Here is a 16,766-nt window from a genome sequence, read left to right as displayed (position 1 = left end):
GTTTTCTTGTCTGGGTAAATGCTGTAGTTTCCTCAGGTGAAAATGGAATGTGTTAGAACTTTTTATTTTTTTTTAAAGAAATTTCAGAACTGTACCGGCCAGTTTCTGAATTCTTATCCAGTACTCACCTGCTGCCTCCCTCCACCCCAGATCTTTTGGAAATGATTTTGCATTTTGTCACGAACAACTGAAAGCTTGCTTGTAAGAAAGTGGAGGAGGAAATGTTCAAATTAATCTGGACGGTTTCCTGTGGGAGAATTGAACTGATAAACACCTGTCTCGGTTTTGAATGGGAAGGCACCTTCTGAATACAAATGTATGGGTGAGATTTTTGCAACATTTCATTTTGGAAGTAGGCAAGAACCCAGTGAAGCTTTACCTATTTCCAGATATTCTGCTAACGTAAAATAAGCAATTTCTTCTCTTCCTAATTTCTTTTTAACAAATTCTCTGACACAGTGAGCAAAGAATTACTATAAAATTGCTCTGCCATGGCTTTGTAAATAAACTCTGCCAGAAATGGCAGCCTAAAATACTGTGCTGGAGAAGCCAATATGCCTAGCATTTTTCTTGGGTTGCCTTTGCAACCCCTTTTCTTAAGGATAGAAAATGCTGGTCCATCTTAGGAGTCTATGAAAAATAAGATAAGTTTTAGCTTAGTCAGAAGCACAGCTTTTGAAAGTTAATAATATGGATTAAAGAATTTAAATTCAAATCAACATGCTTTTGCTGGCCGGTCCTATTAATATTCTTAGGCTAGCTATGGAAGCAAGTCAAAAAGTTGTAACACTAGCTTTCTTCATGGAATGACAGAACTCTGAAATAAATCCAACAAACATTGCCAAGAAGGGGATGATGAGTTCAAAGAAAAAGTCAAATAAGTGTGTGGCTAATTCCATGTTAGCAGTAAATAGGAATGGACTGAACACAGAACTATTAGATTGATAATGCCCTGATGGGCATCATCAAGCATCAAACTTGAAAAACTGCATCCTGTTCCAGTCATTGCATTGCATAAAAGGAGAATGTAGCACTGAAAAAGTTATAAAAATAACAATTCAAATTATTAAAATGAACTACGTGCAGGACTAATTATAACATTTGTGGCCTATTAGCTTAGAAAGAAGATGGGGCAGGAGATGGGAATATAAGAATGACATATAAATCTAGGATAATGTGAATAAAGTTTTGTGTTTCTCAGTCCTTAATTGAAATAAAATAATGGAAGATTCAGGACAAAGAAGAGGTAGTATTTCTTTATATATTGCATAGGAAATTACAGCACTTGCTACAACAAAGAACCTTGGTGGCGCAGCAGACTAAAGTGCTGTTAAGTAGCACCAGCTGCCTGCAATTACTGCAAGTTCAAATCTCACCAGGCTCAAGGTTGACTCAGCCTTCCATCCTTTCGAGGTAGGTAAAATGAGGACCCGGATTGTGGGGGCAATATGCTGACTTTGTATAAAAAAGAACACTGATTGGGGGGGGGGAAGCCCTACTAAGCAGGTATATACAAAAGTATGAAGGCTATTGCTTAACGCATTGTAAGCCTCCCTGAGTCTCCGGAGAAGGACGACATATAAATCGAACCAATAAAATAAATAAATAAATAAACAAAGAGTTTAATAGCAACCAATTTAATTGCTTTATAAGAAATTAGATAAGTTCATGAAATATAGAACTATAAATGAGTATTTATGGTTCCATACCTTAAATATTAGTTTCTTGTTCATAAGAATCTGGTTTAGACAGAGCTTTGCCTCATCCAGTAGAGTTTTCCATCTGTTTCTTATAAAGTAATACTAATACGAAGGAGGTATGTTGGACTGAAGCTAAAGTAAAATTAGTCTGATATATACTGCTCAAAAAAATAAAGGGAACACAAGCAGAAGACATCCGAGATCTGAATGAATGAAATAGCCTTATTAAATACTTTGTTCGTTACATACAGTAGTTTTGTGTTCCCTTTAGTTGTTTGAGCAGTGTATAAACTACTGAATGTAAAGAACAAAGTATTTAATAAGGCTATTTCATTCATTCAGATCTCGGATGTCTTCTGCTTATGTTCCCTTTATTTTTTTGAGCAGTATACAATATATATTATCACTTTTGGACTGGAGAGATCTGAATTTCAACCACAATTGATGAATTGATGAATCTATTGTTCATCAAATGATTTACTGATAACAAGCACTAAGAGTGCTGACTGAAATCAGGCAATTTCTTGTTAATGCATTAAAGATTTCAGGATGGTTTTTAGAATTTGTAGTTGTACAAATCAGCTTTTTTAGTCTTTATCACTGCTGACAACTCAGAATCAGAATCGAAATAGGGCTGGAAGGGACCTTGGAGGTCTTCTAGTCCAGCCCTCTGCTCTTTTTTTATAAATTTTGTTCTATGAAATATTTGTATATAAGGTAAGAAAAAACACTTTCATTCTTCTCCTCTTCTTTGGGTTGAATGGATTTGCCTGTTTGCTTATTCTATAGACACCTGTAATAAATTCTGTTTTCAATTAAAAGGGGGGAGGAAGGGGGAAAAGATAAGGCAGAGATGAAGGAAAGACAAAGAAACAAGAAGTTCCCCTCACCCTACGACTGCACAGTTAAAAATCTTAGTTTCTATCTCAACCACTTGAGATATTTTTGAGAAATTACTCATCCATTATGAGTCTCTGGGTTTGTTTTTTTACACTTTACCATACTGTGTATGAAGACAGAATTTCAGCACCTTATTTCTAAAGCTAGCTTGGACTCATTTGGAAGATTTTACCATTAGCCCAGGGGTGAAATTTAGCAGGTTCTGACAGGTTCTGGAGAACTGGTAGCAGAAATTTTGAGCAGTTCAGAGAACCGGCAGTGGAAATTTTGAGCAGTTCAGAGAACCGGCAAATACCACCTCTGGCTGTCCCCAGAGTGGGAAGGGAATGGGGATTTTGCAGTATCCTTCCCCTGCCATGCCCACCAAGCCACCCTCACCAAGCCACACCACGCCCACCAAGCCATGCCCACAGAACCACTAGTAAAAAATTTGGATTTCACCACTGCATCAGCCTCAACATGCTATTTACTAATTGTGTGTTATTCATTAGATTTATAACCCCATGTCTCTCCAAAGTTCCATCTGCAAAGGATCGAAGCATCATCTGCAATTTTTTCACTCTGTAAAGCGGGTTGAATCAAATGACCCTATGTACTTCCTAAGACCAAGAGTAGGTTTGAACTTTTAAGTCCTGTTTAGTATCTTTAACCATAGCATCATCCCAGATCAGATCCATTCTGTCAACAGGTTGAGGTAATAAACTTTTTCAGCTTTTGATATTTTTTTTTTTAGTTTGATCCTAAGCATGTACACCCTACCAGGAATTCTAGACAAAGATATTTCTATATTGTGATCTCTTGAGAATTCTTTGTTTTCTCTATGGCACTACAAATTATGATGTAATAGCAGAGTAAATATGACCCAGATGTGGAAAGAGCCTCCATCACCAATTACCTGAAAATATTTGGTGGCAGCAGTAAATCCTCCTTTGTGGCTATGCCATGATGGGCTTTTTACTAGCACCTATCTGTAATACAATCCGTGCCTTAAAACTGTAGAGCAGAGGATGAGATTTGGTTCTGTTTTACAAATGACACTGAATCTATTTGTAATAAATAGTAACAGTATGCTTTTGTTCAAAAGATGTCAAAGCAGCAAAATACTCTTTTCACTACATTGTGAAAAAGATGTTCAGAGCAGGTAGAAGGAAAACCAGCAAACTGTTTACCGGTAATTTGACTCACTGCTGAATCAAACCAATTGCATTTGTGCACATGCTGCTGAACACTTTCGCATAGAAGTGAGATCAGTCTTTGCTAGGTGAGAGAAATGAATTGTTATATGCTATGGCTGATGACCATAATGGTTATAACTAATTAAAATGGTCCCTTACTATCTGCCTTGTCCACAGATTTCACTGGTCTGAATAACATTGTGTTTATTTCTGCTAGTATTTCATTTTAAATTAGAGGCTGAAGACTTCTGGTATAGTTGCATAGATAGAAGATTCTGGATAATTGTATTATTATGTGTTCTTCTAACAAGGGTCTGAAGCAACTATTTTAAATATTTCTTTTTTAAAAAGAAGTTGTAGGATTTGTTTTTCTCTGCAAGTAAAAAAAAAGCTTGCTTCCAGACACTACCTTTTCCCTGACAACGTCTGTTGGGAAGCCAGATTAGATTAAGGACAAGTATAAGAACAAGAAGCAACCCACTGCTTTTGAAATCTACCCTTAGGTTGATTTGGCTTCAGAATAGAGGCAAAACTAGAAACTATACAACAGATTTCTGTATTTTTAGAAGGGTTTTTAAAAACATGTTTTAAAAACAGAAGGCCCTCTGATGGTACAGGGCAGGGGTCAGCAACCTGCGGCTCTGGAGCTGCATGTGGCTCTTTCATCCCTCTGCTGCGGCTCCTTGTCGCTGGTTGGCACCACAATTTTGAGAGGAGCTTCGGGTTAGAAGGGGGGAAAGCATGGCATGCCAGGAGGAGACTATAGAGACTATAGAGTCTCCTCCTGGCAAGGGGCAGGTTTTCCAGTCGGCTCCGCAATTGATAGGGCTTTTGGTTAGGACAGGTAGAGGAAAAAGGACACCGCACTAGGAGGAGACTCTATGATGGGGGAACAGGACTTCCGGTCGGCTCCAGAATTGAACGGGGGGCTTCCGGTTAGGACCTTTCTGGCTCTACAGGGCTTTATGATATGAAATGGCTTCATCATCACCACTTGAACTGAAAACATGCCTCAGCTCTTCCAGATTAACCATAATTTGCCTATTAAATTCTAGGGAGTCCAACTGGATTTTATGAATACACCAATGCATTTACAGTATTTATGCCATGACACTTTGGGAAGGGGGGGCAGTATTTACCTGCAGAGTGCAGGCCACTGAAGTTCTTCAACTGTCTTAGGCTGATGACACAGCCCTGAAAGACCAGCTGTAGTTTTGCTACCATCTAAACTCAGAATGGGATAGCTTGCCAAAGCCAACTCACCATAGCCAATTCGCTGTAGCCAATTCACCACAGGACGACTTGGTGTGGGTCAGTGTGACAAATGCAAAGTTAAATTAATTTTGACGGGCCCATGGCCAATAATAATAAAAGAAAGAAAGTCAGTTCACAAATACAAGAGTAACAATGATTTTGATGGAAACGTGGCCAGCAATAATAAAACTAACGGAATGAGTCGATTAATACAGCATTGAATTGTCCTGTGGCGAGTTGAACACAGCAAGTTGGCCTAGACCCATCTAGGTTCTAATGCAACCATTTTGCATAAGGCTGCTTTGGATGGTACTAAATCTAAAGTATCCACTGTGTAAAAACATATGTATAAATCAAATTAACCATCTGAAAGGAGAACTTAAGGTCCTTGGAACACTTCACAACCCACTTTCATTAGATTCCTATGCCTTTGTTAAACAGAGATAGTGAGATATCTCTGTTTAAGAAGCTGTCTCTGGGCCTGGCCAATGTTAATAACTATGGATGATATCCAATACACTATTAACCCAGCCTTTGGAAAATGCAGTAGCATTGTACTTTAGGAGATCTTAGAGGAAACAAATTATTTAAAACCTTCCTGGTTTAGATTAAGAGCAGAATCTGCCATGGAGGCAACCTTGATTATATTGACGATGACCTGAGGTCAAATAATTAATGAGAGATATACAAATATATTTATATTTCTGGATTTCTCAGTTACTTTTAACACTATGGCCATGATGTTCTATATATATTTTTGAGAGAGCTGGGAATTAAAAGTTCTATATTATGATTCCACTCTTTTCCCTGTAGGCATTTTTTAAAGACGGCACTGGAATAATTCTGTTTGACTGACCTTATTGTCCTGAAGTCATGCATAATCCTATTTGTATTATTTAGTATTTGTTTGAAGTTGCCTGGAAGATCATTTCAGGGTTTAGAGTTAGTTGGCACCAATATGCTAATATTCAGCTGTGTTTCTCTTTTTTTCTGTTAGCTAATGCATTGTACATTTCACAATACTCCATGTGTATTTAGGGTCGATGTTTGGAGAACAAGTTTTTTTTCCCCCTCAACTTTTAGTATTTATTTAGTATTTATTTATTTGTCAAGCATATATAAGATAAAAGTATAAACTTGATTATGAATGCATGAAATGGATATGAATAAAAAGGGATATTAGGACAGGGTTGGTAGGCACGTTGGTGCGCTAATGCATGCCCCTTACAGACCACTTAGGAATGGGGTGAAGTTAACAGTAGACAACTGAGGAAGAGACCACAGAGTCAGGTAGTGCATTCCAGGCATTGACCACTCTGTGGCTGAAGTCATATTTTCTGCAGTCAAGTTTGGAACGATTTACTTTAAGTTTGTATCTATTGTATGCTAGTGTATTGTTGTGGTTGAAGCTGAAATGGTCATTGACAGGTAGGACATTGTAGCAGATAATTTTATGTACTACACTTAAGTCAGACCGAAGACGGTGTAGTTCTAAATTGTCTAAGCCCAAAATTTCAAGTCTGGTGGCATAAGGTATTCTATTGCGAGCAGAGGAGTGGAGGAGTGTGAAATATCTCTGGACTCTCTCAATTGTATTAATGTCTGATTTGCAGTGCAGGTTCCAGACAGATGAGCTGTATTCGAGAATTGGTCTAGCAAATGTTTTGTATGCTCTAGTTAGTTAGTAGTACAATATTACCAGAAAAGAAGCTATGCAAGATTAGGTTAACAACTCTTAATGCCATTTTGGCCATGTTGTTACAGTGGGCTCTGGCACTTAGATCTTTAGAGATGAGTACTCCAAGGTCCTTGACAGAGTGAGGGTCGTCTACAAAGTCATGTCCATCTAGTTTGTATTTTATGTTCTGATTTTTGTTGTTGTTGAAGATGAAGTTATACAAGCAGGAATTGGGACTTGTTTCAAGAGTAGAGAAGCTGATATCAGGATTTGGAATGATAGATTTGCTTGGATTAAATTACACTTTTCCTTAATGATCAGATTACATTTAGGAATCCTTCTGGACCCAGTTTTGATGCTGGACATCCACATAAGATCTCTGGAAAAGAGGGCTTTTATCAACTCTGGACAGCAACCTAGTGTCTTTCTGCAGAGTATTGCTACTTGGAATAACATATATTAGGAGGAACTGTGGAATCCATGATTACAGAGACTCAACCATCTATTTCTCTTTATGAACACCTCACCAATGTATGAGAATGGTATTCTTGAAATTTCTTTCAAGAAGCCCCAAGCAATCTTTGCTACTCTGCCTTCAAAATTGATACCAGAGATATACAGTAGGAGATAGTGGCAGACCTGCTCTACAATGAAGCTAGCAATCCAGAAATGCAACTAAATGGTCTGAGCAATAATAACTATATGTTCACCGTTCACCATTAGCAATTCAACAATTCTGCTGGTCAACAAATTATCTGGCATTTTACTGACAGTTGAGATGGCAAAACAATTAGCATTGCCAGCAGTCTTTCAATTATTCCATTCATCCCAAACCCGGAGGAGGATGTTACAGTGTTTGCTTTTGCTCATTATCTTACCCAAATGTTTAAGCAGTCAAGGAAGGTGCCTGTTGAAGTGTGGCTTGACATTTACCTGTATTTTGTTTCCCCATGGTGCACCTTTAGTTCACATTTCCTTTTTCCCGTTCCATACCCAACATGAGAATTTTACACTGTTTGTTTGGCATTGTCCCATCATATATCATGTAACATATTCTAGGGTCCTCTTTAGTCACCTCCTTGGCAGAATTTTTAAAATGATATTAAAATTGGGATGGGGGGAGAGGAAGAGGGAGAGAAATTCTTCAGCTATCTTCTCTCCCAGTTGGAAATTCTAACTGGAACTCCTTAATTGTGCATTGATACTTAGAATGCACAAGTGCACAGCCATGTCTACTTGTAACAGTGACCAGAAATGGTTATTTATGTATGAAACTGAAACTTCAATGCCTATCTGACTGATAATGTTCCCCCCCCACACACACACACTATTTTTTCCTTGTTTGTGGGAACTTATTTTCACTGGATACTGCAAAGGCCATATATGAGGCAGGGAGCGGGAGTCACTTTCAAACATGAGGAATCACTCCTCCTGGGTAGTAAAATATAGACATTCCACTGAACTGCAATGAGATGTATTATTACTATTGTACCCTTGGGTTGTCTTAAAATTATTTTTATTCAGTCAGTCCTGGAATTGGACTTTTCTGGAATTGATGCAGTTAGTATGTATTGGAGAAGTGATTTGGAAGTCCTTATTACTTGGCAACGAGTTCCCTCAATGGAAAAACAGCACATTGCAAATGAAATCCCATCGCTCAGTTCGGATTTTAAATGACTGTTATCTTCAAATGCTGTTTCTCTTTCCCCACCCACCTCCCTCCCACTAAGTCCCCTTCCTTCTCCTTAAATTACATGCAGTCACAGCAAAAAAAAATGATGACTTTGAAATAAGGGAAGTAACAATGTGTGTCTGAATTCAGGTGTGATGATTTAAAGTTCTGTTGGTTCTATTATTTCATTTCCAAAGACTATGCAGTTTTTCACAAGTATTATAGTTTGCTTAAGACTTACGGCAGTTCTTTCACCTGTAAAGGGCAATTTCTGGGGGAAGGGGGGAAGCAGTGTTATTATCATAATTGTTCTTTTAAAAGGGGGCTTTAGATCAGTGGTGGGTTTCAAATTTTTTTACTACCGGTTCTGTGGATGTGGCTTGGTGGGTGTGGCATGGCTTGGTGGGCGTGGCAGGGGAAGGATACTGTAAAATCCCCATTCCCTCCCCACTCCAGGGGAAGGTTACTGCAAAATCCCCATTTCTTCCTGATCAGCTGGGACTCGGGAGGCAGAGAATAGATGGGGGTGGGGCCAGTCAGAGGTGGTATCTACCGGTTCTCCGAACTACTCAAAATTTCCGCTACCGGTTCTCCAGAACTGGTCAGATCCTGCTGAAACCCACCTCTACTTTAGATATTAGGATATAGTATTCATCTTTTCCATAGCAGAATCTTCCATATGAAATTCTCCCATAGTCCTCACACAGCTTTAAATAGTTCTTATATATATATTTATTGTTATCTCTGCTTCTGGCTGTGACAGTAGAACACAAGGGATTGAGAGAAAACTGCTTTGCAAGATGAAGGCAGTCATCTATTTTATGGATTTAATGGGTATTTTATTGCAGTTATTGCAAGCCGTTTGAGCCACAAGTAGTAGCATACAAATAATTGTAAACAAGTAATTTTCTAGCTCAGGATGGCATTATCTGCATTTTGTTCTTTAACCTATTTTAACTCCATGCAGTAGAGCCCCCTCTGTTCAGGGTTCTGTGACAAAAAGATGGAGAAATCACCCTAAAAACATTGTTTCCAACAATTAAGAGGATAATTTTCTTCTGTTTAATTGAATCATATTCTGAGAGACTGCCTGGACAAGTCCCTGCAGTTTTCTTGGCAAGATTCTTCAGAAGTGTCTTTCTATGGCCTCTTTTCTGGGCCTGAGAGAGACAGAGTGACTGGCCCAAGTTCATGTAGTTGGCTTTGTGCCTAAGGTGGGCCTAGAACTCATGGTCTCCCAGTTTCTAGTCTGATGCCTTAACCTCCATACCAAACTGGCTCTCCTCATAAGGGTTATTATATGCATTGAATATAAGAATAGAAAAGATCACATCATATCACATTTATAAAGCTATTATGGGTAATAAAGAGATAATGTTTTATTTTATAACCCATACAATTTCAGGGTTTTTTTCTTTATTTCTTTTGTAGATGATGGACCTTATTCGAAAGGAAGCAAAGACTCAGGTGGATTGGATACTGCGTTGGTCTCAAGAAGACAAAGTATACCAGGTAGCTGCATTTATTGTCTTATTTGTGGGCATTTATTCAATTTGCTTTGCTAACATATAGATGGCTAATGTTTTTTTGTTTTATTTCATAGCTTATTACAACAAGGGAAGACAGATTTCACCCTAGTAGGAGTTCTCTCTCTCTCTCTCTCTCTCTCTCTCTCTCTCTCCTTCCTCCCTCCCTCCCTCCCTCCCTCCCTCTCCCTCAATCTTTACTATAACATTGAGATCCATCACCCAGAACAGAAGGCAAATTGGATATTCTCAGAATTTTAAATTCATCATTTGAAAATTGTTTGAGTTGTAGAATTTGAGAGGATTTTCTGTTCTTTCATGTAAAGATCTACTTCTAGCTTCCTCTTGCTCCCCCATCCACCCACTCTCTCCTCTCCATCCTTCCAAAACAGGACAACTGAAGAAATTTTGTGGTCAGGAATACTTGTACAATATATCACACAGAGATCTGTCTTCTCTACTGTGTGATGACTCTCCTCTTAAATCATTGTCAAATTCTGATCTACATTGTTAAACCTGAATTTGCAGAAAGAATCAGAGCCTGATGAAGAGGCAGTTTGACAGAAGTAATTAAGAGCATTCCCTTCATTAATGTTTTTTTCCCCACACTATGAATTAAACATTATGTAAGACAGTGCTTTAAGTAACGTATTGGTAGTTTTAAATCATTAATGTTCAAGTGAAAAAAAAATAATATGCTAAAGAAATCAGGAATTATAGGCACCATTCTAAACCATGGAACTTTGGGTTTTTTTCTATGAAATGTCCCATTTCCCCTTACATACCTGGGTGGTGAAAGCAGTTGAAAAAATCTAGTAATGGTGCAGTCTTGGTACACAGTCATATTTGCTTGAGCCTCACATGGCTGAAAAAAAGTATCAGAATTCTTTCTATTTCTTAGGAATTAAAAATTCATTATTTCTGTTCAAGGCAAGCTGGAGGGCACTTTCCATTTTAATCTCTCAGTCCCTGTGCTGGTATTACATACATCTGATAGTAGCACTAGAATTCTCAATGGAGTGCAGCAGAACACAGAATATGTGTGGTTGGGGTTTCTGTGAGGAACTAAGCAGATGAAAACGAAAGTTTCAGTGCATAATTATCTATATAATGGTAGTTACTCAGGACCAGAAACAAAGAGTTATCTATCTATAATTAACCTGTGCCATTTAAATAAATAAATGCACTAAAGTCAATGAGTTGTGAGTAGTAGTTTGCATAAAGTTTGTAGAAATGTACGGATTCAGGGCACCAATCACCATGTGTTCCAAAAAGTGTTCCAATTTTTGATAACGCATTGTGTATCATAAGGTTGAGAAGTAGCCTTAAAAAAAAAAATAGAATAGCCCAGTTAGACTAGTTCAAGTCTAGTTTTGTTCTGATTTAGCATGATGTTCCCACAGTGACCATTTGAAGCCACAAGCAGAATAAGATTACAGTAACATTTTCTGACTTTTTACAGCAACAGATATACTGACTGATTCTGTTGCTGCAGGGGATAAACATCAAACCGCCATAAGATAAATAACCTGATTACCTTATCCTTACTAATTTATCTAACTTCCTTTGAAAGCTATCACAAATCAGCAGATTAATTCTGGTAGATCTGTTGCATGTGAAACATTGCCTTTTATTTGTCCATAGATACCTCGACTTATGACTGTCATGACTTACAACAGAAATTCCAGGCTGGATTACTGTCGTAAATCAAGGACTACCTGTTTCTGTTCTTTCCTGCCTTTATACCCTTCAATTGGAGTTTGGAGCATGATATCTCTATGGTCAAGTTCTTTGTCAGATGAAATTTCTCTATCCCCTTTTTAAAGACATCCACCTTAATGTTTTTCACCATGTCATGGGATAATTACTTCTACAGTGTAATTATGAAGTACATAAAGAGATGGTATGGTTTGCGTTTTATCTGTTCTGAATCTCCTTTGAGATGGGATGACCTAATGTTTGAAAGAGGGAGAATGTTTGTCTCTCTTTCTTCATGACTTGCATGATTTTATACATATTGGTCATTTCCTAGCATAGTTGTCTTTAAACACTCACAAAAGTTTCATCTTTTCCTTTCAGCAGAGAAGGCATTTAAGCCTCTGCTTATTTTGATTTCCCTCAGCTTCATTTTTCCCAGAACGATTATATAATTTTCAAATACGGAAGCCAACATTGTAGACAGTACCTTATATAGATGAACCATATCCTTATATAATCATATATATTTATGATTGCATCTTTATGGGATATTTATATTTGCTATATATTTGTCTTAAGTCCAGCTATCTCAAATAGGCAAGCCATATTGGTTGTATAGTAAGTTGCAGGTCCTAGGCTATATCAACAAAGGAATAGTATCAAGATCATGTGAAGCGTTGGTACCAATTTATACTGCACTGATAGGACCACACTTGGAATACAGTTTTGGTCATCAGGTTACAAAAAAGGTGTTGAGACTCTAGAAGAAGTGCAAAGAAGAGCAGGAAAGATGATTAGGAGACTGGAAGCTAAAGCATACCATTAACAGTTGTGGGAACTGGGTATGTCTAGTCTAATGAAAAAAAGGAAAAGGGATGACATGATTGAAGTCTTCCAATATTTGAGGGGCTGTCACAGAAAAAAAGGGATTGACCTATTTTCCAAAGCACTTGAGGGCATAACAAGAAGTAACAGACGGAAGATTATCAAAGAGAGATCCAACCTAGAATTAAGAGAAATTTCCTTTCAGTGAAAACAATTAATCTGTGGAATGAGTTGCCTCCAGAATTTGGAGGTTTTTAAGAAGAGATTGGACAGCCATTTGTCTAGAATGGTATAGAGTCTCCTGCTTGAGTAAGGGGTTGGGCTAGAAGTCCTCCAAGGTCCCTTCCAAATCTGTTATTCTGTATTCTCATTTAGGGGATCTAGAATTGTATTTCTCAATCTCAACAACTTTAAGATGTGTGGAGTTCAACTCCTAGAAAACTGTCTAGAAAAAGAAGTGCGGGGGGAGGGAAGGGAGTGGGACAAAGACAAACACATCCTGCCATATCTATCCAGAAAGAATTTTGCCAAACTCTGGAGATGCCATATTGGGTGTCATTGTACTTTAGCCATTTCCAAGGGATGGTGGGGGGAGTTGCTGCATAGCCTAAATTTCTAAACTTGGTTAGAACAATGCATCTTAAATCAGGTGTTGATGATCCTCCTCTATCTAATTTGTGTGTTTTCTGGTTTAGATTGTGCTGCTGATGTTAAGCTTTTTTACAATGGAAATGTAATTGGCATTGATTTGATACCATTCTATACCCTTTAGTTGCTATGGCCCCAGCTAAGGGGATGCTTTTATGGAAATGCAAGATGCAGATGGAAATGGAGCAGGAATTCAAGTCACTGAATAATGGAAGGGTAAAGGATGTAACATTCCTCACTTAAAAGATAATCTGACTTTAACATTAAGAGTCAAGGTGACAAGTACTGTATAATAGATAAGGCAGAATATTTATCCCTTTCCAGGGTTTTCATATATATTTGAGAGTGTTTTCCACAGCACTGTTATTACAAGTATTGGTGTGGAACAGTGTTGTTTTCAAATTTATCCAGGCTACTGGCACTCAACAGGATTATGTTGGAGTGCTATAAAAGTATAACAGTATTTCGTCAACCATGGTTGCACAGGTGGCTCAAATGCCTGTGAAATGGTAATATCAATAGAATGATGATGTAAACTCAGATCTTTAAAACCAGTGGAAGTAATTGGCAGATATGAGGAAGAGAAAATGAACATAGAGTCCCATATGGCATACTGTATCAGATGAAGCAGTATTACAACAGTTGGTGCCAAAGCAATGATCAATAAATAAAAGCAAAAGGGAAGAGATAGAAGAAACTGCTGCTGAAAAAAGGGGGGCAGCTGCCTTCCTTTTTTCCCCTTTTTTTGTTTCAGTTCTTCAGTGGCTGATCAAATAAAAGCTGTTTAAACCTATTCTATTCTGGCTGGAAAATTCTGGAAGTTGAAGTCCAAACGTTTTAAAGTTGCCAAGTTTGAAAAAAAATGGTGTAGAACAGGAGTGTCAAACTTGATTTCATTGAGGGTTGCCTCAGGGTTGTGTTTGATCTTGGAGGAGCTGGGGTGGGCAGTTTGACATCACTCATGTCGGGGTGCCTGTGGTGGCCTGAGCACTCTGCTGAGCCCTGTTTTCAGTTGGGATGGCCTCCTGCAACCCTCTGTCAGTCAAAATGGAGCTTGGGACAGTTTCCTTTGTCCAGTCATTTGTGACTCTGGGGAGGCAGTGCTTACCTCTTTTTTTAGCTGAGGAAGCCAGCATTGCCCAAAGACATTTCCATGATCATGAGGCAGCATGACTATATACCAAAAGGAGCATGGAACACTGTTACCTTCCCACCGAAGTGGTACCTATTTATCTACTTGCATTTAAATGCTTTTGAACTGCTAGGTGGGCAGGGGCTGGGGCAAGTAAGGCAAGTTCTCCTCATTGCGGTGGTTGGGTCTCAAATCCAGACAGTCAGTTTTCCAGCTGACAAGGGTCTTTAATCACTGAGCCATTGCACCATCCCTCTCCAATAATAAATAGTCCACACTTTCTTGTCAAGGCAATTTCATCCCTTAAAGGTGTATTAATTCCTTCTGTAGCCAATGAACAGGTCCTATTGTTAAAGCAAAGTGGGACTTGTAGAAGGCTTTGCCTACAGCAATATGTTCCTTCTGGAAAACTAACCCTGAAGTGCTTTTGGAAAACCTGAGGACTTGGCCTTTTTCAGCAGGGCCTGGTTTTTGATCTGACACCTATATGTATTCTATACTGCTTTGTAATGGGTCATGCCATTTGCCCCAATGTGATTGGTAATCTATTTATGCTCATTTCATCTTTTCATTTGTTGCTTTAATCCTAATTATTATTAATATTTTGCCAACTACCTCGAGTTGTGATTGCACAACTACTGTAATGGACTACTGTAATGCTCTCTACATGGGGCTCCCCTTGAAAAGCACCCGGAGGCTCCAACTGGTCCAGAATGTAGCCGCGTGGGTGATTATGGGCGCAGCTCGTTGCGCCCATGTAACACCTCTCCTACGTGAGCTGCACTGGCTCCCGGTGGTCTTCCGGGTGCGATTCAAGGTGTTAATTATCACCTTTAAAGCACTCCATGGCTTAGGACCTGGGTACCTATGAGACCGTCTTTTGCCATCAATAGCCTCCCATCGACCAGTTCGTTCTCACAGGGAGGGACTACTCAGGGTACTGTCAGTCAACTTATGCCGACTGGCAACTCCCAGGGGGAGGGCCTTCTTTGTGAGGGCTCCAACCCTTTGGAATGAACTGCCCCCTGAGATACGAAATATCCCTGATCTCTGTGCTTTCCGCCGTGCCCTCAAAACCCTGATGTTGTTCCAACAAGTGGGGCTAAACATATGAACATGTGAATGTTTTTAAAATGTTATCTAATTTCAGGTTCTATTTAATTGGGCCAAACTATGTTATAATAATAATTTTAATTAGCAATTTTATGATGTTTGTGTATCTATATTTTTCTTGACTACACCGCCTTGAGTCCTACGGGAGAAAGGCGGTATAGAAATATAATAAATAAATAAATAAACAAACAAACAAACAAACTGAGGCAGACTAGAAGTTTGATTAAATAAATAAAAAGAATTAGGGAAATAAACGTACTATTTCCAAATAGCTTGTTCAGGTCTTTAGCTTGCACAAGGTGAAAAGGATACCTAACCATATGGCTAAGCTACAGTCATTTCTAAGGTGAGCTCAGAATGGGATGGATGAATGAATAAGCTAAACAATCTAGAAAAAGAATTCCTTTCATAGCTGAAAAAGGTCCAATGGAGCAGCACTACAGAATAAAATATTAAAAAATCTGGAATTTTTGTGTTTGATCATATTGTGTACAAGTCTTCTGTCATGAATTATAATCAGCCTTCCTGTCATATCATCACCTTCGGCTCCCCAGAATACTAGAACTCCATGCTTATATAATTGGAACAAGAATACTTGGAATCAGCCATATTTCCAATGCAGATTTTCCCATATGACAAAGAAGTTCCTTTCTCTTTCTCTTTTTTATTTTGCTTATTCTTCTGACTTGCTGCCTTTTACAGATACACAATATTATATAGTACATATTTATATGCTATTTTCTTTTCAATAGAGAGACTGTTATCATAAATTATTTAGCTGGACTGCCTTTAATCTGTGTAGTCCTTTTAATTGCATTAATAATTTTGCTATTGAAGTCTTCAAATGTACATTTCTGTACAGGCTTTCTTGAATGCCTCCTCTTCCAGAAATCAAAAGACACGATCTAAATGCTCCAATATAATACTAATAATCTAAATGCTCCAGTATGAATGTTTCATATTAAAAATCCTGTGCCCTGAATTGTTCTTTCTTCATATCATCAGAAGAATTTAGAGGAGTCACGATTGTGGAGCTAATCAAAAAGGAAGGAAGCACCCTCGGATTAACTATAGCTGGTGGCACTGATAAAGATGGGAAACCAAGAGTCTCTAATCTAAGGCCAGGAGGACTGGCAGCAAGGTAAGATAATTACAGATGCAGAGTTTCTCAGTTGCAATGTTGGAGAATGAAATGTACAGCAAGAATAAACTAGCGAATCAGATAGTCAACACAACACGTCAAATGGCAAACATCAAGTTTAAATAGTATTTTTTATAAAGATTCTCAGTCATCCAGGTCATGGTTGTCCCAAAGGTGCTTTTTCAGGAGGCAACCGGACCTTCCTGTTCCTTCCCTGATGATGCTTTGCTTCTCATCCAAGAAGCTTCTTCGGCTCTTGAGAGGATAGTGGGGAATGGAAGGATCCATATTCCTTGTAGACAGC

At 38.4% G+C, this 16,766-nt stretch overlaps 1 protein-coding gene across 13 annotated transcripts in view; it reads left to right on the top strand.

Moving 5' to 3' along the window:
- GRIP2 (glutamate receptor interacting protein 2) overlaps positions 1–16,766 on the top strand; it is a 507,637-nt gene that overhangs the window by 393,749 nt on the left and 97,122 nt on the right. For 10 of the 13 annotated variants that reach the window (XR_015731670.1, XR_015731671.1, XM_034431563.3 and 7 more), the window contains exons 2-3: positions 9,811–9,891; positions 16,327–16,462. Coding sequence is in view for 11 of the 13 variants with exons in the window: in XM_034431563.3 (XP_034287454.2) it covers positions 9,811–9,891; positions 16,327–16,462 (217 nt within the window). In the remaining 2 variants the exon portion in view is untranslated. The remainder of the gene's footprint in view (positions 1–9,810; positions 9,892–16,326; positions 16,463–16,766) is intronic. The other 3 variants (XM_034431559.3, XM_087883735.1, XM_087883734.1) reach the window with 1 other exon arrangement.

The sequence above is a fragment of the Pantherophis guttatus genome, chromosome 2 (assembly GCF_059756535.1).
Source record: "Pantherophis guttatus breed Tessera chromosome 2, ASM5975653v1, whole genome shotgun sequence".
Taxonomy (NCBI): Eukaryota; Metazoa; Chordata; class Lepidosauria; order Squamata; family Colubridae; genus Pantherophis; species Pantherophis guttatus.
The sequence above is the reverse complement of the archived record's forward strand: the minus strand, read 5'-3'. Positions and strand labels throughout refer to the sequence as shown.